General features: G+C 42.4%; 1 protein-coding gene across 7 annotated transcripts in view; it reads left to right on the forward strand.

The window, feature by feature from the left end:
• The window catches only part of arhgap23a (Rho GTPase activating protein 23a), a 74,651-nt gene that overhangs the window by 34,031 nt on the left and 18,948 nt on the right, over positions 1 to 21,672 (forward strand). For 3 of the 7 annotated variants that reach the window (XM_084745188.1, XM_084745189.1, XM_084745191.1), the window contains exons 1-3: positions 10,991 to 11,089; positions 12,060 to 12,668; positions 14,158 to 15,181. In XM_084745188.1, the coding sequence (XP_084601314.1) occupies positions 11,006 to 11,089; positions 12,060 to 12,668; positions 14,158 to 15,181 (1,717 nt within the window). In that variant the 5' untranslated portion in view covers positions 10,991 to 11,005. Of the gene's footprint in view, positions 1 to 2,639; positions 2,844 to 6,840; positions 6,866 to 7,288; positions 7,382 to 8,805; positions 8,885 to 9,891; positions 9,947 to 10,944; positions 11,090 to 11,119; positions 11,300 to 12,059; positions 12,669 to 14,157; positions 15,182 to 21,672 lie in introns of those variants that run through there. The other 4 variants (XM_084745195.1, XM_084745194.1, XM_084745193.1 and 1 more) reach the window with 3 other exon arrangements.

The raw sequence follows: 21,672 nt of genomic DNA on the forward strand, positions 1-21,672 counted from the left end.
TGTTTGGATTTCCATTACACGAAAGCATGCGGTGAGAGAGGAAGAAGAGGTGGAAGGGAGGAGAGGCGAGTGAAGGAAAATGGAAGGAAGGAGAAAGAGGAGTGAACGGGTGGGAAGAGCCTCCATGATGGAGAGTCAGTGAGATCTCAGAGCGGCTTTTATTTATAGGAGCATCTGGTTATCCCGCCCCGCAACGCTACCACACTTCCTGCTTCCAGCCTGCCACTTCCTGCTGTTGTGTGGCCTCCTAACGGGCCTGCTGGGTCAGTGTGTGTGTTTGTGTATATGTGTTTGGTATGTATCAGTGTGTGTTTGTGTGTAGAAGGGGGACAGGAAGTGAAATGTGGTGTGTGTGTTTAGAGGCGGTTGCAACTTACAGTCTAGACACGAAGTCTTGAGAGTTTGGTAAATGCTTAATGTTTAGCACCCGATCAACATATCCATCAACCAATATTATTGGCCCATGACCTTTATTACACAGTTTTATTAAGACCTCAACCCTGATTGGTCAATTCTAGCATTCTAACGTCTGTTTTTTCTCTAAATAAAAGACTACTGTTATGAAGAACAATAGTCTGATTAATATTTTGTCTCAGATTTTTGATTTTTTTTAGAGTAGGAACTGTGTAAAAAGCAGAATAAAGGATAGTGAGCATAACTGTCATTATCATTATTGCAAAATAAACCCATATATTCACATTTATGCATTTATCGTCATAATTTAGATGTGATGTTAAAAGCTTTGAGAGTCTTTGGTTTGGGTTCCTTGAAAGTGCCTGAAAAGTGCTTCAATTAAAACTGTATGAACAGTATGAATGAACACTGTATGAATTTTAAGGGCGTGTTCACACCCATCTCATGCACTCAGGTTGCTTTGTTTAATCATTACCCTGGAGGGTTCAGATTTACTTTGGATGAATGAAATTGGCAACCGCATCTGCAACGCTGTAAAAGTAGCTGTCTGTCAATATCATGATGGACTTTTGGTGGTTTGGTTAAAATTTACCAGATTTATCCACCGATCTTAGCAAAGTTTTCCTCCACTCCATCACTGTAGCAGTTCAAGGACGGGAGAAATCCAGTAACTGTGTTGACTCATATTAAACCTGTTCCATGTGAGCTGTTGGCAGATTAAACCAAAACAGACGGTACTCACTGTGTTGGAGCGGAGATGAGTGCAACGTGATGTGAGAACCTTGTGTTCTGTGTGACATTTGCAGCTGCTGGTTTGTTTGCAGTTGGGCTGCCTGAGTCCTAAACTTTCAGTGTTAAAAGTGGAACAATTGGTTAATTAAAGAAAATCAACTAAAGCTGGTTTTGAACCACTCATCTTTGAAGCAACTTAAACTGCAACTTAAACAGACTGATATTGTGTTGATAGCTTTTCAAGGTGTTTCAGGAGGATTCTCACCCTAAAATGTTCCAGTTGTCTATTTCCATTGTGCATTGCATTGTGGGACAGTAGAGTCTATTATAATGATAGCACATTTAATGCATGCTGTTAATCTATGACTATATTTTATTTAGGAAACGTCAACATATAGCACACTGCATGCTAAACTGTCAGCACAGTGCAGTGATTGATGGTTTGGGCGACACATTTATGATTATAGTGTCGAGCCGTCTTACAAATTTATGATCGGAGAGAGATGAGTGAGTTCACTTCTGCTGAGAAACGTTTGATTGTGAACATGCAGAACAACATAACTAAAAACCACAGCAGACTCAACTTCTGAGCTGACATGAGGACCCCCCCCCCTCGAGTCCTCCTCCTCCTCGAGTCCTCCTTCTCCTCCTCGCTCCCGCCTGTTTGGTCAGGTGATTGTGTTGACTGACAGATGTGGGTCGTCGGGGCAGCATGAGGGTGATAGTTCTCACGTGTGTCTGTCAGCTGAGCTAGCTGGGCTTATTGACTCGGCCTCAGGAATGAGATATTTAGAGAGCGGGTGGAAATCTGCCTTTATTCTCCGTTTGGAGTCCAGATTCCCCCCGGACCTTCTCTCCCTGTGATAAGACCAAGGTCAGTGCGCAGAACTGGGTGAAGCCCTACATTCCCCCGGTCTTCTGTCCTGTCTAGACGTGGTTCTTCCTGACTGTGGACCCCCCCAGATGACTTTATGGACTGTTGTTCTGAGACTGGGTGGCATGCAGGACTGAGCCAACTCCGAGCTGCATTCAGGACTTTATGAGGAAGCTGTTATTGTAATATTCAGCAGCCAGAGGGTTGATGTCACCGGTCTGTCCGTCTGCAGTCAGAGTAGAGAGTCGCCTTGTGCATCTCCAGGGAATCATAACATGCTCAAAAATTTTAGAAAGCCTTAAGTCAGATGACTGTGTCATGAAATAGCTTTGAATATATTGGACCTTTGTCCTGTTATATATTGACCTTGTTTTAACTTTTGTGCTCCTGACCAAAGAGTATCTTCATTTAGGCCTGGATGATAAAACAATAGTGGTGGTACCAATTATGGGAAAACAGTAGATTCTCATCAGGAGTTAAGGAAAAAAAGGATATTAGATTATTAATCTACAGCTGGGAATACATGTGCACACTCTGGTTTCTAATCTAATCAAATTATGAACACACGCACATAAACTGTCCTGAATCTCACTGAATCTCTATCCGTCTGTGTCCACAGGCTAAGGGGCGGAGGGATGGTCTCTCCTCAGCCGGTGACAACCCTCGGCCGCCGATGGCGACCCGGCCGGGAAGGGAGGGGATCGGCGTGGGCTGGAAGGGTCCCCGGACGCTGGTTCTCCATAAGAACTCCCAGGGTTTCGGCTTCACGTTACGCCACTTCATCGTCTACCCTCCAGAGTCCGCCCTGCACACCAACCTCAAGGTGAGACCACCGACATTTTATAAAGATGGACAACATGAAAGCTCCCAAAAGTGCAGCCAAAACATCTTGATCGCCCCCTGGTGGTTGGCTGCAGTATAGGTCATAAATCTCAAAATCAAATTGGTGCATAATGTTTATTGTGACTGGGATGTCTGTTGACTCAGTCATGCGTACGTGTCACAAAGTGTTGTGTTTGTATTATAATATTTACTCTGAACTTCTTAAATCATACCCATGACAAATACTCCCATAGTATAAAAAAAATAAAACTAATACTGAAACAAATAAAAACTAAACTAAGACGGGAAACTAACTGAAACTAAACTGAATTGAAAACAAAAACTCAAAATGAAATAAAAAGAAATGAAAAGTATGAATCTGTAATAACTGTGGTCCCTTTTACTCACTTCCATGTTTATTTTTACACCACACATGTTCTCCATTTCATCCTAGGTGGCATTTAAAAGGGTTTTTCAAAAGCCATAAGTTTGCTGAACCCAGGACTGAGCCAATTTGAGCTTGGCAGTAAAGCCAATCACACTGCAGTCGAGGGTCAGCGAGGTCGAGCTGAGCTAAATGAAGTCACAGACAAAAGGAGAAATCATGAGACAACAGACTAGGGCAGCAACTAATGATTATTTTCATTATCAATTAATCTGTTGATGATTTTCTGGATTAATCGATTTGTTGAAAATTTCATTATTGCTTCCCAAAATGACATTTGAGACACTTAAGTCAGATAATTTTTTTTTCTAAAAAGATTACTCAATACAATTAATTGATTGTCAAAATAGTTGCTCTACAACAGACTGAACAACAACAACAGGTTTTAGAGGTAACATAAAAACATTAATTGGCGAGAACAAGAAAATTTAACATTTTGAAGGATATAAAGAGCACCTCCACACCCTGCCAGACAGACTAATTGTTTTTCAGTATCACTTCACAGGCCTTGTTTTCAGTCCTTGGTGAATTCAAGATTGTTCTGGTGTTTTTGGAATGAGCCTCGATGTGAGCGAGTGGTTATTTAGCTCTTTGAGGTGTGGGGGCAAACGGCTCCAGATGTGAAATTGAGGGATATGGAGGCTGGGGTGGGGTGAGCCAGCTGAAACAAGGCCTCTATTATTATTCTACCACCCCACCATCCAGCAGCTGCAGATAGGAGCGCAGATTGAATGAGATCTGTTGTCTTATCCTGGTACCACTCTCTGGCAGTCAGGCCGTACCAGGCCGGCCCCGGACAATGGGCCCACTGCTGGCCTTTGGCCCCGGTTCTGTCCTCGTCTCCTCTGCCTCGAGGGTCACATGGTGTTTTGGGACAATCGGACACACAGAGTCACCCGTTCTTAACTGAAGAGCCTTCGTGGAAGTCTCCCAAATTACCCTCATAGTGTCCAATTATCAGAGGCCTACCGGGTGTGTGACCCAATTGTGCGCTCATTTCATGGTGTCTGCAGGTCCTGAAAGTCTTAAAGAGTCATCAGTTATATCATCTAAAACTCTTCTCCTGTGTGATCCCAGTAGAATTCCTCTCTGGCTTTGAAAAAAGCCTAAAGATGCTCATCTTCTGATATTTCCACATGTTTTATGCGCCTTTGTGTTGTCAAAAGTATTGATACTCTGTAACTTTTTCAAAAATATTACCCTGCTAATTAACTTTTCGCAAAGATTTCTATCCAACTGTGACATGTGCAATTCAATTTCTAAATAAAATCATTACTTCAGAATATTTTTTTAAGTTACAGGGATAGTTAAGAATATTTGAAGTGTATTATTTACAGTAGATGGCGGTCAGCATGTCCCCAGATCGGAGAAGCAGAGAGAGGCACTGGTACAGAGGGTCAGTAAACAAAGGTCTTTCAGCCTCTTAAAAAGCTCCACCAAAAATGGCTATACCTTCCTATCAGTCATACTTAAATAACGGGAAAATGCCATTTTACCTCACTGAAGACAGTAGTTGCTGGTTTACTGCTGCTTTTGATCTGTTTGTTTGTTTGTGTTATTGTGTAACTTTGGTGAATCCTACCTGTCCTTCTAAAACACCAGAGTTTGATTTTTTGGAAAGAGCGTCGTTTGGCTCATATAAGACTGGTTTCCTCTCAGAAAAGGCCGTCTGACAGCGAAGTAAAGCAGTGAAAATACAGCGTACACTTAAAATGATATAGCTTGGTTTAGGTGGCCTTTGGCTGCTGACCCTGTCCACAGCAACACATTGCTCAGCTTCAGCGATTGTACTTCTTTCTGCTTCTCCAAACTGGAGGCATGCCGACCGCCACCTGCTGTAGGCAATTGTAGATAATACACTGACTATGGATAAGTACCTCATACAACACCACTTCAAGTGTTCTGAATTATTCCTTCAATGCAGAACTGTCACTTGATAATTCACTGTTAGCGTGAGCTCATGTGCAATAAATTATTTTAGAGTTTATATTACCCTGGCTGAATTTAATGTCATATATACATGGTCACAATTACCATCTTGTATCTTGTACTGTATGTACTGTACTGTATCCTGTACATACTGTACAGGTGTTGACCTACTGTGCACAGTATTTGACCCAGATATACCCAGTCTTGTGCCCACCTCTCACTGTCTCCTCCTCAGTCCTGGATGTGTTCAGACTGGGGCTGGTCGGTTGTTGAGTGTCCCCAAGCTCGGAGCTCTATTCTGGGGTCGGCAGCTCTCCTTTCTCTGCCTCTAAACCCCCCACCATTGTCTGCAGAGCCTGGAATGAGCCCACTCAGCGTAGCATAAAGCCAGGCAGCAGTCAGCCCACCGTGCCCCTAACCCCAAACTGTCCACTCAGCTTAGTATGTGTGTGTGTGCGTGTGTGTGTGTGTGTGTGTGTGTGTGGACATGATCAGACAACCTGCAGCTATCAGATCTCACCAGCGCCATCCTCACTGCTGACAGCTCTGAGTGTGTTTGCTTCACATGACGTCATGAGTACCTGCCAGACTGCCTCACCTGAAAGTCATAAAAACTAACACGTCTGTCTCGGGAGGTTTGGCTTGAGATGCCGGGGAAGTCACCAGGCTTTTGAGGAAACCGGTAAACACTCCCTGCAGGCTAAAATGACACTTATAACTTCTCCTGTAGTCTGAAATTTATGGAGATGTCGTTATCAACTGGGGTAAAGTGTCAGTGTTACAAATTCTGCTGAAAGCGCTTTTTTTTGCCCCTGAAAAGACTCAGATTATTGTGTGTCTAACAACTTTAGGTAGACCTTTTTGTTAAAGAGTAAGATCCTTTTTGTCTAACCTGAGACAGACAATTTTTCGCTCTCGCCAAACCCACCAGACTTTTACCATCGTAAAACACACTTCATTAAAAGCGCTCATTAAAAACTCTGGTTTGGTTGAAATAAATCCTTAATTCACCGCGTTAGATGTGAAAATATCATATAATATTTTCACATCACAATTAGATGGGCTTCAAAGATGATAAATGTATTACCTCTGTCAGGTACTGAGTCTACCTCAGTCTTCCAGTGGAGAAGGATCATAAGATAAATATGTTTTTAATGTTTAAATATCACTGTTAGAGTCAGAACCAAACCAGACAACCAGACGGCGTGTTCGCTTGCTTGCACACAGGCGTCTGTTTTAGAGACAAAGGTGAAGCAAATTAAGTTGTTTGACTCTGGGGTGAAAAGTTCGACTAAACCGTCAACATTACAAACAAATGTGCAAACTGGTTCAACTGACACAGAACCAGATGAACCTGAAAGAAAAAAGGAAATTCGTGAAGTCTTGGGAGGTGAAGTATCTCAGCACCTTTGAGCTGGACAGAAAATTATTCTGCAAAACATCGAGTTGTGATCCAATTAGTTCCCTTAATTATTAATATGACAATAAAATTGTTTAAACTTTGTCTGTTGCAGGTATTTACCTGTTAAATGTCTCTGCAATCACTCTTAAACTTGTTTTCTCTAAATAAATATGACTCGTCTTGAATCTGAGAAGTAATTCTGTCTGTTTCTGTCTTTTGCAGGATGAGGAGAACGGTAACGGAAAGGGTAAGTGTCCATCTCTCTGCCTCTCTTTCTCATCAGGCAGCAACAAATGAAAACCTTGCACAGTACAGTGGGATAGCTGATGATGTAATGAGCTGGGACCTCCTGTACTCCCTCCTGGAACCTCTGCTCTGCAGCCTGCCTGCGCCCCCTACAGGACACTAAGCAGCATTGCAGCTAAAGTAGTCAACTGCACTTAGAGACTCGCATTAGAGAACAATAACAGTAAAGGGCTAGTATTAAGTATTTATTAATTCCTCAGAGCAGGAAAGACATGAACACAGGTGCTCAAAAGTGTTTATCAAAAAGGTCTCATCTTTAAATACACGTAAAGCTTTATTTGATTTGTTTTCATTGTATATTTTGTTTTATATTCCAGCATGTACAATCCCTATTCTTTGCATTTCTTTGTCTTTTGTGTCCCAGGGTATCAGAAAGGCCGGATGGAGCCGATGGACACCATATTTGTGAAGAGTGTGAGAGAAAAAGGTCCGGCCCACCAGGCGGGCTTGTGCACAGGTAAAGGGAACATATGGTGCAGGAGCATGAACATTTGCATTGGAAATCTGTTGGGGAGAGCTCCGGTCACATGATGCTGCAGACATGAGCACACGCACAGCGATATGAAAGATTTACTCTTTGGGTGATATAACACAAATACCAGTGTGACAAGTCAAATTCTCAAGTGCATTTAAAAGTGACAGAGCTATTGAAGGGTTCCTGTTGTGTCTTGCTGTTCTAGCAGGGCAGCGGTCCACTCCCAGCAGATCAGCTCAGACACACCAAACCAGTACTCCAGTTTAACCCCAAGCTGTCACATCCAGAGCGTCACATGAACATATGTAAAAACACACACACTCTGAGCCATTTGTGTGTGTTTCAGCTTGCATGAAGTCAACATGAAGCCATACAAACTGTGAGGGCGTAGTTATCTAACATCTTCCCTGGAGCCTCAGTTCGGTTGCACAGACACAACTTTACCATTAATGTGGGGACAAATTACTAATAACTTGAAAGATATTTTTATTTAATCGATGTTTTAACTTTTAGAAGATCACTGAAACATACTGCTTTTGAAACATGGAGACAATGAGCCAATGAGTCCCCAAACAAATTGTAAGATGAGAACTATGGCTGCAACTAACGATTTTCTCAAGTAATTGATTAGTTGTTTGGTGTATAAAATGTATGTATGTATAAAATTATGAAAATGTCACCGTTTCCCAAAGCCTAAGGTGTCTTATTTTGTTCACAAGCCAAAGATAATCATTTTACTGTCAAAGAGGGCTAAATAACCCATAAATATTCAAATTCAGGAAGCTGAAATTAGAGATTTAGAACTTTTTTCCTTAAGAAATGACTGCAAACAATTAATCCATTATCAGAATAGTTGGCAATTAATTCAGTAGTCGATTAATAATCGAGTAATCATTGTTGCTCTAATGACAACTGTTCTTTATAGAGGTTCTTCTGCCTGGAATATGCTCCCACCGTTTCTATTATAGATTGCTGCTATTTACTGTTTCATGTATAGAGACACTCCACTTATTTTCAGATTTTTGTATTTGGCTTTTATTACATTTTCTCGTGGTTTTATTCTCTTTTTTTTATTGTTTTGTTTTTGTGTTTTCCCCATGAAGATTACACTTTGTGGAAGCTAATGGGGATCCAAATACAGAATGAGCCTTGCTTTTTATAAAAATTATTAAATTTAAAAACTAAATTTCAACTGGCTCAGGCTGAAGTACTTTGCATGCACGGTTCAACAATAAGGATTGCCCGCTCGCCTTGGGCAAGTAAAATGCCAATTTTGGGCTAGTTGGTCAGGCTAAGGATGGCAGGAAATGCTGTTCAACTTACCATCTGCACCTGCTTGAGACATTAGAGGTCAGCTTACAGGGCTGTATGTTATATGTGATATGTCTGGTGTGGTTTTTTTGCAGGGGATCGGCTGGTGAAAGTGAACGGAGAGAGCGTTCTAGGGAAGACATACTCACAGGTGATAGCCCTCATTCAGAACAGGTAAGACCTCCTACCTGTCAGCGCTGTGAGCCTTCAGCGGTGTTGATTTAGTGAACCAACTGTTTACTTTTTCTTTGCAAGCTTGCCACGAAGATGACATACATTAAGTCTCTAGTATTAGTTTTTTATGCTTTAAAAAAATTAGCCCAAAGCAGTGAACTCTACACATTCGAATGCTTTACATGGTCCTAAAACCTGATTCTGTATTTCTACAGAGGAAACTAGGTGCTTGAAAAAGTGACACGTACCATACATGTTTTAAGACCAGTGAGTTTTTTTCTGGTCGCTGATTTTGAATTTTATGAAAGGAACTATTGTCTTTCCATCCAAATAAAGAGGTGAAGTCCCTCCCCCTCCAGTGAACCACAATGGGAGAAAGAAAATCATTTTTTGTCCCATGTGAATTGTGCCATGTATTGCACGTACGGTGTGTGTAAATTTAAAAGAAAAGTTTGCAAGTCAAGAAAATCGCAGTTTGTCATAAAACTGTTGAAATATAAAACTATAAAATTACATAATTAGAAAGACTACACACCAAAAAGTAATTTCAGTCAAAAGTCACTCCATTATTTTTCTTGTTTTCTTGATTGTATCTTGATTCTGTCTAGTTTAAGGTTGTAACTTTTTTATTTTGTTGTTTTTTTGCTGTTTAGTTTGTTGTTTGTTTGGTTGTTTGCTTGCTGTTGTTTTTGTCATTGTTGTGTTATATATCTTTATCTTTTACTATTCTGTTTTGCACTTTTGAGTGGGAACCCCTTGAAAAGTAGACGCTACATTTGAAGGGGTTTATCTTGCGATGATAACATTTCTGAGATAATCAGTGAGATTAATACAGAATTTCTTGATAGATCTTTTTCTATCTCTGTGTCTCACACTTTGTATCATGCACGAGGTCAGGATATTGAATCTGAACTCACTATCTTTTTGTGCAAGAGTTTGTTTTTCACATTTATCTCTTTATTCATCCTGTCCTCCCCTCATCCTCCCCTCTTGTTCGTGTCTTGCAGTGAGAGTGTGTTGGAGCTCTCCATTATGCCAAAAGACGAAGATGTGCTTCAGTTGGTAAGTGTGAGGATGGGACTCTTCACGCACCCTAACCTACCAAAACAACAAACTAACACTGCAGCCGTGTTGTCTGATGTCTATTCTGGGCTGATTTCATGTTCTTTTAGAGGTCAAATTAATGACAAATGTTCACTGAAATGTGCAAGTGTCTGTTTTTGAGTCATAAGAAGTCATTAATAAACTTTTAGAAGGTTAATTTTAGCAATATGTTAATGGAGTCTGGCAGGCAGAGACTGAACTCAAACTCCACAGTGTGTTTTCAGATCAGTGATGAGCTTCTCTTGCGCTCCTGCAGCCTGCCTGACCTTCCTTGAGTCTGGGAAGGAGAGGTCAGGGGGAAACAACTCGCTTCTACCATAGATGGTATATCAAATAGGATTTCAACCTATTTGGACTGCAGTTCTCATATTTGGACATGCAGCTGTTACATATTGCTCCTTTATATACATGTTTTTGCACATTATTTCAGGACCATGGAGGAAACTGAATATTCTGCAATTCTCCCTTGCAGAGTTCAACTTAGATTCACCCCGTCATTGTCGAAGAATGTAGAGATTTTCTTAGAATGGCTGCAGAGTGACTCAGAGGCTCTCTGCTCTGTGTTTAGATTACAACACGCATTCATTAAAAGCCACTGGTATCCTGACTGTTGAAGCTTACGTTGGGAGAAAAAAAAAATAGCCCCATGCTCATTCACACACCCATGTACTGTATAACACATATTTGTCGCTCCACAGGTTGCTCCATGCTCGCTCACATGATCAGACATGCATCATCCCTCGCCCCTCCCATTAACCTGGAGCAACTTGTCAACACACAGATCGCCAGATTTAACTGATCCTCCTCGTACATGCAGAAACTTCAGTGTTCCTGCCAAAAAAGCCCAAAACCAGCTTTTCTATTTAAGTATACTGCCATGCTTTAACATTATAAACCCACTCCTCTGTCCTCACACTCCTCCCCTCGCTGCTACGCCTGTATCTGCTGCATTCCTCGCATGACATCACCAGTGCTGCGCCTCCTTCCACACTCCCACAGGGTGGAGTGAGGCAGAGAATGAGAGGGAGGAGAGAGGGAGTTTGGAAGGACCCGACAGAGGAGACAACAAGGAGATCAACAGATAGAAAACTCACGAAAAAAGTAATAGAAAACAAGCAAAGTGTCTCTGGGAGAAGGAGGGTGTGAGATTCTGGAGGACGGCAGGTTTTAGCAGCAGGGGTGTTTTGTCAGAGGCGTTCTGCCTCGTCCTCTGTGTCTGTTTGTGGTGACTACAAGCTTAACATGCAGGCTGAGGAAAGGTTCGGGCTTCTGTGGGACGGTCTAGGTAAAGCCTGAAAAACTTGTCTAAAGGTCGGTGTGATTTAGCTTCATTTAATCATGAGAGTGGAAAAGTGATTGTTAGTGAGTGTGTTTTTGTTCCTCTGGTGTTTTGAAATGGAGTAAAAGTTGTTGGTTATGCTTCAAATGTGACTAATTGAACTAGTCAGTTAATTATACATGTATTACTTTAAGTGGCAACATTTCCTAAAAGGATATATAAACATAATCTCTTCCCAATTATGATCCACTAGAGGTGTGTTGTGGTGGCTGTATCTGCAGAGACCCTGCCCTCTGCCTTTATTTTACTTATTCTGTCATTGTTTTGCTTTGCTCAGGAAACTTATTCAACCCAAAACATTGGTATTTGACATCCTGGGAATGAGATTCAACAGTCATCTATATTTTTAGTGTGTTAAAGCAAACAGCTTGGACAAAACCTGCTGTTTCTACATTAAAAGCAGCACACTGTGTGTGTGTATATATATATGTACACAACATTGATGGGGGCACACTGTATGTATTTGCAGCTAGTGGCTGTGCAGTGAGTGTTGTGGCTTTTGCTTAAGGCAGTTCATACTAGTTAGCATGTGTTTGTGTCGAGAGTCGAGTCCCTGGGGACAAACTGTGGCTAAGAGGACATTGTGAAACGTAAAGAATGTAGGCATGGAGTTGTCTTATAGAGTTATGGTTCTGTTGTTGTCGGACTTGTTTACAGTAAGAGCACACTTTGATTTAAAGTCTGGACACACCTTTTCTTTTCTTATCTTCTTATCTTCCCTCCCTTTCCCAGGCGTACTCCCAGGATGCCTACCTGACAGGCAACGAACCCTACTCAGGGGGAGCTGAAAACCTCCCACCACCGCCTCCCCTCTGTTACCCACGCTCCAAGACCACGCCCCCTGCTGGAGTCCCCGCGCCTGCCCCTATGGGCCAGAACCAGCTGGATAACTGGAGTCGCTGGCCAGGGTCTTCCAGCCCCTCTTCACCCCTGGACAACCGCTCTGCCGTGGGCAGCCCCGCCAGCTGGCAGGAAGGGCGTTCAGGAGAGCCAGGCGGCGTGGGTCACAGCAGCCCGGCCCACCGCACAGAGGAGATCCAGTACGGTATGACCAGCCAGCAGCCTCAGGGACAGACCAGGGGGCGCTCCTACTCTTCGTCCTCCTCATCGGGAGGCCTTTTGTCCAGCCCGCTGCAAGTCCACTACCCCAACCACCACGCTGCCAGCTCCTCGCAGGCTCAGCCACGCAAGTCCAGCTCAGCCTGGACCAGTCCCCCCCTGCCTCAGCTCAGCCACGGCCGCAATGAGCGCTGCCAGCAGGCCCTCTCTGACTGGTACTACAACCAGATGCCTGAGCGCTCAGGACGCAGCATGCAGACCCGCCACCGCAGCTACTCTCAGGTAGGGACTCCCCACTAGCACCAGTACCACTTACACCTGGTCGTAAGCTAAGTCGGTACGGGAAGCCTGGCTTAATAGTTACAGTGGTTTCACAATCAAGACTTAAGCTTTCTTCTTGCTAAGACTGGTTGTAAATCTTCTGCCTGGTCAGGAGCAGAAGTCAAAATCTAGGCTGATAAGAACAGTTAACAGCCTGTCTGTTTGTGCCATTAATGCTGAAAAAAAGATGTGTTATTTAACAGAACCTTATGGAAAATTAAAGCAAACAGGTGGGAAATTAATGATATTCAGTCTGTGCAACAGTGTGCGCTGCACTCATGCACCAGGCTTATTGAAGAGCTGTCAGTGAAACCCACTCTTCATGATTAGTATTAGCATTTCAAATTTTAGTTATCATTAAAAGCATGTTTGATTTGGATTACTGTCAGCATCAACCAAATCAGCATCGGTCTCCCAGACGTAGGCCTAAGATGCAACCTGGGTTTGTTTTGCATCAATGAAAACAGTGACATGGCAAAGGACATGATGATACCAAATCATTGAGAGGCTTTCAATATAAAAATTTGTGAGATGATTTCAGTGTGTGTATCAGTACTTTGTGATCATTTTCAGCATATTTTAACAATACCATGATAAACACTGATAACCATGAAAATACAGATATGATACTATATATACATATATATATATATATAGTAAAACAGGTACAAACCAAGGCAGGACAGTTATTGATCATGGAATTGAATTTGCCTAAGAATACCAGAATATTTTTAGGGTGCTTTGTAAAGAGCTTCAGATGGAAGGAGAACATAAGCTAAAAACAGACCTTCCCTACTCATTAATAACTTTTTAGGTAGTTGTAGGGAAAGTAAGTCACTGGGTCTGAGTTTGATGCTGGAAGCTAACATACATGAAATGCGTGGTAGCATTTTCCCAATGATAGCTTTGTAAATAACCAAATACATATGTTTATCCTGAATCTGACACAGAGAGGACCATCCAACTTTATTTTACAGTAATACAGTACTAGTAATAAACCCCAGATCAAAATGATAAACAGCATCCAGGGATTCAAGAGGCCAAGCAGAGACATGCCTATAAATCACTTCACCATAATCCAAAACAGGAAGAAAATCTTCAATTTAGCTTTTTCCTACAAAACATTGGGAAGCTCTCTTTCTAAATAGATAAGCAATTTTTGTTTTACAAGTTTTTCATCAATCAAAACACCAAGGTATGTATATTCTGTGACTCTTGCAATGTTGGTTCCATGCATTGTGGAAATGCAGAAGTTACAAGGAACAAAGTACATGCACTTGATCTCAAATCAAGATGACTGAAAACATGTAAAAGCAAGAAATGATCAGCAGTATCAAATGCCAACGACAGCAGCATGTTTTTTCATGTCCAAGGCCTGAACAATGTCATTCACTCCCAAAGTATAGAATCATAATGTGAAATTTACTTACTTTGTCATCTGTACTCTCAGGACCGGCTCAGTGAAACCAGGAGGCAGCAGCAGCGGGCGGGCGGCTGGCCGCACAGCGCCTCCCAGGACACTTTGCTGTTACTACAGCAGTCAGGACCAGGACCACATGGAGAGCCCTACTGGTCCTACGGAGACTGGGAGGGGGGTCCAGGAAGGGGCCAGCCAGCCTCTAACTACACGCGAACACGCTCTGAAAACCTGCTGGCCCAGTACGATCGCCACGGCCGCTCGTTAGAGATGCTGGACCGAGCAGCAGCTGGACTGGTCTCGCCTCGGTTTGAGAGGCCCTCGTGGCTCCAGCAGGCTCCCCAGCCGCCCCCCAGGACTGACGCCTACTCGAGGCAGCAAGGGGGGCATTACGGTGCAGCACAAGCTCCTCCAATGACGAGACAGTCACATTCTAAACACCTCCCCCAGACCCACAACCAGGCCCACTCCCAGCCACAGCCCCAGCAGGCCGCCCCCCAGAGCAGGCGGCTTCCCCCAGGGCAGAGCATGGACGACCAGCCGGTGGGCTACCGCAGCTACAGCCCCTCTTTTTACCGCAAGACGGGCCGCATCATGCAGCAAGCCCACTCTTTCAGGGACCCGTCGTACTCTGGCCCCCACTTGAACTGGAACCCAACCCCTAAAAGCCCCCCGGAGGGCACAGCAGCACCCCTCACCGCCTCTACCGGGTCGCCCCTCGCCTCCGCCTCTCCCGACTCCCAGGACAGAGCGTACAGGCCGACAAACCACGAGAGGGAACAGGGGTCGGTGGAGGGGCAGGCAGAGGTGGTGGCGCAGACCCAGGAAGTGGTGCTGAGGCAGAAACCTCCCACCGGGCGGAGGAACGCCTACGGCATGCGTCACCCCCACTACGCGCTGCCCATTGAAGGGCTAGAACCCTCTTTGTTTTCTCCTGATCCCCAAGACTCAGCACCTGCCCCAGGTTCCACAGGAGATGTAGCCCGACGGAAACCAAACGGCAACCTCGCCCCCCTCCCCATAGAGGACGACTCCCTGGCCTCCATCCCCTTCATAGGTAAGCAAGTGAACTTCATCCTGTGTCTCTTCTTACACCTTAACCACCTCACAAAACCTCTAACTGACCCTGAGATTTCATCGCTTCCCTCTAAAATGTGATCCGCGCTGAGTGTTTATTGAATGTTAGTGAAAGCTTAACTGAGAGGAAATGCAAAGCTATAATTCAGACAAAATTATGAGTTTGGGGGAATGTGTGTGTTTCCTTAATTTCCTTCTTGTCTGTCTGTTCAGGCTCCAGGCTCAGTTTCCATTCTCTCATTGAGATTCTGCTGGTGTGTGTGTGTGTGTGTGTGTACGTGTGTGTGTGTGTGTGTGTGTCTGTGAATGTTTGCGTTGGGTAAGGCTGGCACTTCCCTTTGTCTTACAGACTATTACAGACAGTATTAGTAGTTTCATTGACTCATATCTGATGGGAGTTCAGTAATCCTGCCCCTGGTCTCTAAGGTCACCTCACTATGCTGAGAAAATGAGTCTCAGCTTCCTGAATGTGTGTGTGTGTGCTTTTGTTTGTGTGGTTTGTAGGTGCTGGATGTTTGTTATAATTCCTGTAGTATGAAGTGAGCCTGTCATCATTTTCCTTTTTTGAATTTCTTTTTGTCTTTTAATGAGTTATAGTGTTCATTTTTAGCCATGCAACCAGCATAATGGATTGGATGGATCCCCATAAACATTCATAGTCATTCGTGGTCCCCAGAGTATGAATTTAAAATTACTTTGATCATTCCTTAAAGGAGAAATCTGCAATATATTTATGGTAATAAATCATAAATTGACCATGATATCAGAAAATAAGGAAACATCCTAAGTTGAAATACAGTGTCCTCCTGTTAATAAAGTGGATAATATGGATTAAATTATTCTAATGAAATGAAATAATATGTTAAGCTTCTGTGTATGCAGAGTTTGGAAGTAATGAAGTACAAATATTTTGTTATTGTACTTAAAGGCCCAGGGTGTAAGATTTATTCCTCTTTATTTGCAGAATTTAGCAGAAATAAATCTAATATTCATATGTATGTTTTAATTAGTGTATAATGACCAGAAAATAAGAATTGTTGTGTTTTCGTTACCTTAGAACGAGCTGTTTATATCCACAGAGGGTGCAGGTTCTCTGTCACGGAGGCCACCATGTTGCACCGCCGTGTGTCACACTGGTCCTTTAAGCAGAGTTTTCAGGTATCTTGGTGTATTCATCAGTGCAAATCATGCATGACAGATGTAACAAGACAAAAACAGCGTAAAGACGTAACAAGATAAAACAGACAAGAGGGAGACTCAGTTGAGGCTCAGTTAGTTTGCACAGACTCAGTCAGTAAATATGTCCTTAAGACAGCTACTTTTTAATGTTATTCTTTAAGTGCATGTCAGAGCCTGTACTTTTACTTGAGAAAAGAAGCTGGATCAGTACTTATGTAGTAAAGAATCTGTGTACTTTCACTATCTCTGATGCAGGATATGCAGTTCTGTGTCTATATGAGGCTGTTTGCATGGATATATACTGTACAGTTATGGCGTACATATGTTGGTGTTAGTGGAGGAGGCGACTGTGGTCATGTCTCAGCTTGTTCTCTGCTCTGAAAAGACTCAAAGAAAAGGGGCTCCGCAGGCTTCATACTGGCTTGTATCACTTGACACGTACAGCAGCCATTAAATCAAACCATACGCAAATGAAGTTAGTCGGTCAGACCAGCCGTGCCTCCATCACCCTGTCACAGCCCGGAGAAAACAGCCGCTGCTTACCCTAATGCTGAAAAGATTCAAATCAGCTGACTTGGAAGCTTTGACCCAACGTGGAATGGCCGCTGATATTTGAGCCAAGCCACGGTCGGCCAGAGAAAGTCATTTAAAGGGAGAAAATCCAGTGGATCAGCAAAACCATGAGGCATCTCCTCTCTGCCTCAGTCTGTCAGAGCACATTCTTGCCTCGTACCTTCAGAAAGCAGCCAGTCGGAGCTGCAGGCCGGGACACGTTTAATGGCCATAAACTGAAACTAGGCTAGTTTCTCCCCGTAGACAAGGACTAGCTCTTCTCTTCTCTTTCTTTCTCCATGTCTTTATCTTTCTGACAGGGACGCTGATATGATCTGGGCCTGTTTGGGAACATGTGATTTAATTGGCTGTTATCGCTGTTGTCTGCAAAGCACAGATGTCTGTGAGGTAGCGAGCACAAAGGCAGGCTGTGTCTGACGGCAAATATGTTTTCATGACGTCTTGTGAAGAGATACGGAAGATCTCCAAACTTTGATGAAGTATTTAGTGTTTTTCTACATTTGCAGCTCCTACAGTGTGAATAAAACAGGAAGAGGCATGTCAACAGATGCAGCTTTTCACTCTGTACCCACTTGGAGTCTTTCAACATGAATCTAAGCTGTAAATTACGGGGAGGTTTTTGTGGCGGTCCTTGTGGGGAACAGTAGGGGCCCATACACTCAGCTCCCGCCCGCCCTCAATGCTGCTTTTGTGCTGCTCTGGAAGATGAAGGGGTTTGTGTGTCTGTGTGGGTATGTGGGGGTTCAGTCTATGACTATCTTTACTAGCTGGACACAACAGACCAGGACCAAAACCTTCTGTCCTGGCCTCCCACCCGTCTGTCTTGTCTTACAGGCACCAGCCTCCCTTTTTTCCTCTCTCTTTTAGTTTCTTAATCTCATTCTTTAACTTTTTTTCCCCCTAATTTTCTTCACTCTATTAAACTCAGTCTGGCCATTGAATCTTATGTGGTACCAACCAGGGTTGTCAAAATACCAGAATTTTTAACCTGTAGTCACTGAAAACTTTCTGGTTTTGCTGCTGCAACCCAAATTTCAGGCAGGATGATTAAGTCTTGATCAAGTGCTTTCAAAACTATCAAATGTTTGTATTGAATTTGTTTTAACAAGTGTGGTATTGAAAAGTAGCATAGCATCACATAGCATTGAGTATAGAAAGTTTCTAAGTACCACAGATTGCTGTCTAGTCCTTGGTCAGATTTATAGTCTTGTTTATGAAGCTGAAACATTTTGTTGGTTAATCAATAATCTGCAACAGGCATTACAACAGTCAGTAATCATTTTTCAAGCAAAACTGGCAAATATTAACTGATCTCAGTTGCTCAGTTATGAGGATTTGCAAAAACATGCAATTTAAAGTCGTCACCTTAGGCTTTTCAGGAAATTATCATTTGCATTTTCACTATTTTCTGACATTTTTTTGTCAATCGATTTATATAAAAATTAAACAACTTCTCTTAGAAGTAGCAGGAGCTGCAAGGAAACAGGCTAGGAACCACTGGGGTAGAGAGATATAGCAAACTAAGAATTTAATTGCATTGATAACTTGTTTATCTCTGCATAAGACAATAAAGCATTTGAATCCCTGAATAAGCCAACTCTAAAATATTGATTTTCAGCCTTGTTATATGTTTGGTAACAATGAATTTTCAAGAAATCCAGTGAGTTTTGAAGGAATTTTAAAAGGCAGGAGAATTTACTCAACTCTAATTTCCATAAAAACCTGCAGATGCAGTGTGGCTTGTACGTATGTGAGTTTTTAAAGGCTAAGCTCACCCAAAAATCAAAAATACATATTGTTCCTCTGGCCTTCAGTGCTGTGTATCCTTCTAGGTTGTTTTGGTGTGAGCTGCTGAGTTTTGTCTGCCCTCTCTCATATATGTGCAGTTTCATGTGGGAACTACCTTCTTGTTACCACAGAAAGAAACAAGTTTCTACATAAAACTGCTCACAACAAGGTCTGTGGATAAACTTGAGTATCTGGGTCACGATTTCTGGAAAGGGACAATCTAGATGGCTAAAAAGCACTGCAGGCAAGATTTTGATTTAGTGGATTTTGGGGTTTATTTTAGAGACTTTTCATCTCTTGACTCTTTTCTACTTCTACTCCTGCTCTCTCATTTTTCTTCACCTCTCCTCCTTCATGTAATCTCTCAGTGCTGAGCTCCATACATGTTGTGGGACCTACAGTGGAGTTGTGACAGAGTGTGTGAGCTGTAGTATGTTGCTCCCCTCTGCTGGTCTGTCTCTGTCTCGTGGCTCTGAGCTCACTCTCTGGCTGCCCGTTAATGACGGCCTTTGTTAAACCCACAGCCCGGCTATTTCTGGGCAGCGCTGTAAACAGGCAGATTCCTCATCCTAGATTGGAAATGTTTTCCGCCTTATGTCGGCCCCTTGTATGCACAGGAGTGAAGAACAGACTAGAAAGGGTGGGAGATGGAAGAGAGCCAGGATGAAGGGACGGACAGAAAAGAGAAGGTGAAAGACGAGAATGGTAGCGAAGGTGAGAGGCGTTTGCAGGGAGAGAGGCAAGAAAGAAGGAAATCATGGCTGCAATGAGAAAGAATTTCCAAAAAGACTATGTGGTGATCTGTGGGGTTGGACCTCAGACTGAGTCCTTCCAGTCTGCAGAGCTGTGTGAGGCTGTGCTGCCCCCTGTTGTCCCTACAGAGAACACACACCTGAAGCCTTACAGCAAGTCAATCCTGACAGGTTCAAACAGAGCCGCCCAATTTGGGGCCCGCAGGCCACGTTTGGCACAAACTCGCTTTGTTTTTGCCCATTATTTGACAAGCTCATGCTTTTATTTTACTTATTTTGAGAATGCTGTAATTTCCTAACTATAATGACAATGAAACATACATTTTAACAACTAATATTGCAAGTGAGAAATGATTATACAAGACATGTAGATCAAGGTCTGCAATATGCGATATTACTTAATATCCAATATAGTTTTGTTTGTCAGCGTCACTATGATGCTTAACTTTTAATTTTTCAAGCTGAAGTCAGATTTCTAGTCTTGATTACAAAGGTAGACAATACAATTTACTTAATTTAAAGCACCTTGAGTTGCATGCGCTTTCTGTCAGAAGTGTGTCTTTCCTTTTAATCTTATGTTCCCAAAACAAAACATATGGATGGATTTTTGACAAGTGTTTCTGCAGATGAATTAAGTTATTGTTAAGGTGATTAAAAATTAGTGTTTTAACAGTTTTGAAAGTTTATTTTAGATTTGGAGTGTACATTTTCTATAAAATATGAAATGTTTTTATTTGATGTAAAAGCTGCAACAGCTAATTATTTAATCAATTATTAAATTTATGAGCAACTATTTTAATAATCGATTAAGAGGTCTGAGTAATTTTTAAAGGAAAAATATTCAAAATTCTCTGGTTCCTGCTTCTTAAATGTGAATATTTTCTGATTTATATAGCTCCTTTGTGACAGTAAACTAAATATCTTTAAATTGTGGACAAGAGAAGACATCTGAGGACGTCATCCTGGGCTTTGGGAAACACTGACCAACATATTTTTCACCGTTTTCTGACATTTTATGGACCAAACAACTAATCGAATGATAGAGAAAATAATCAGCAGATAAATGACCAATAGAAATAATTGGTAGTTGCAACCCAGTGTAATTTTACATAACAAACGTCAGCATTTATTTTTGGCCATGGCCCTTCATAGGAAAGAGTTTTGACACCTCTGGTTCAAAATGTCACCAACAAACCCATCTTCTTTTCACTCAATGCAAATACAGGGCCGGTCTCTGATCCTCTCTGTCAGTCAGGAAGTGTGAGCTTCTGTCAGTGTGTTTTTGTGTGTGTGTTGTGGTTTCATATCCCTTTGCATCAGCCTGATTTGTAGCCTCTGTGACCCATAAAGCCCCTTTATGCCCTTGTCTCCTTGAACACTGAGGCGTTCATTCATGCCATAAAAACAACTACACATCTACACTCAGTCCTCCACAGTATTCTCTTATGTCCGTGTTGGACTGTGACACTTTGTCTTACATGTATTTTCACATATATCAGGCCATGCACTCCTGTAGATCTCATAATGAACTGAAACCTGTAGCCAGAGAGTCCCTGTACAAAACCCCCTTCTGTTAGCAGCAGAGTAGCTCTTCTTCCCATGGCAACAGGAGACACAGGTACTGCATTATCTGTAATCTGTTTTTCTTTTTAAATATGTGCCTGTATAATTTTTGGTCTCTTTCTTCAAGATGCATTTTGTGTGTGTTCAACCGCACAGGTTCCAGATGCTTTAGCTTCTTTTGTGGATTTATAAATAAATAAATCATGTTTGTAGTTTGTCTTTTGTGTTTCACTGGAATCTAGAAAATGCCTCACGTTCGAGTACAATTGTTGCATGTGTTGATTTTGCAGTTGAAAGGATGAAATTTAAAAGGACCGTTCACCCCCAAATCAAAACTACATATTTGTCTTTGGCTTGTAGTGCTGTTTAACGGCTTGAGGTGTTCAAAGCACCAAAAACTCAACAGCAGTGTCTCTTTCCAGAAATCCTGACCTGGTTAGTCAAGATAATCCAACTTAGATAAACAACTTTCTTTCTACGGCAGAATCTACAGGGACTACTTTCTTCCTGCAGGAGAAACGGCCGGAAGAAAATAGGTCCAACATCAGACTGCTCATCGCCTGCGAATTATCTTGAGTAATCAGTTCATGATTTCTGGAAAGACACACTGGTGTTG

Source organism: Lutjanus erythropterus, chromosome 19 (assembly GCF_056507025.1).
Source record: "Lutjanus erythropterus isolate fLutEry1 chromosome 19, fLutEry1.hap2, whole genome shotgun sequence".
Classification (NCBI taxonomy): Eukaryota; Metazoa; Chordata; class Actinopteri; order Lutjaniformes; family Lutjanidae; genus Lutjanus; species Lutjanus erythropterus.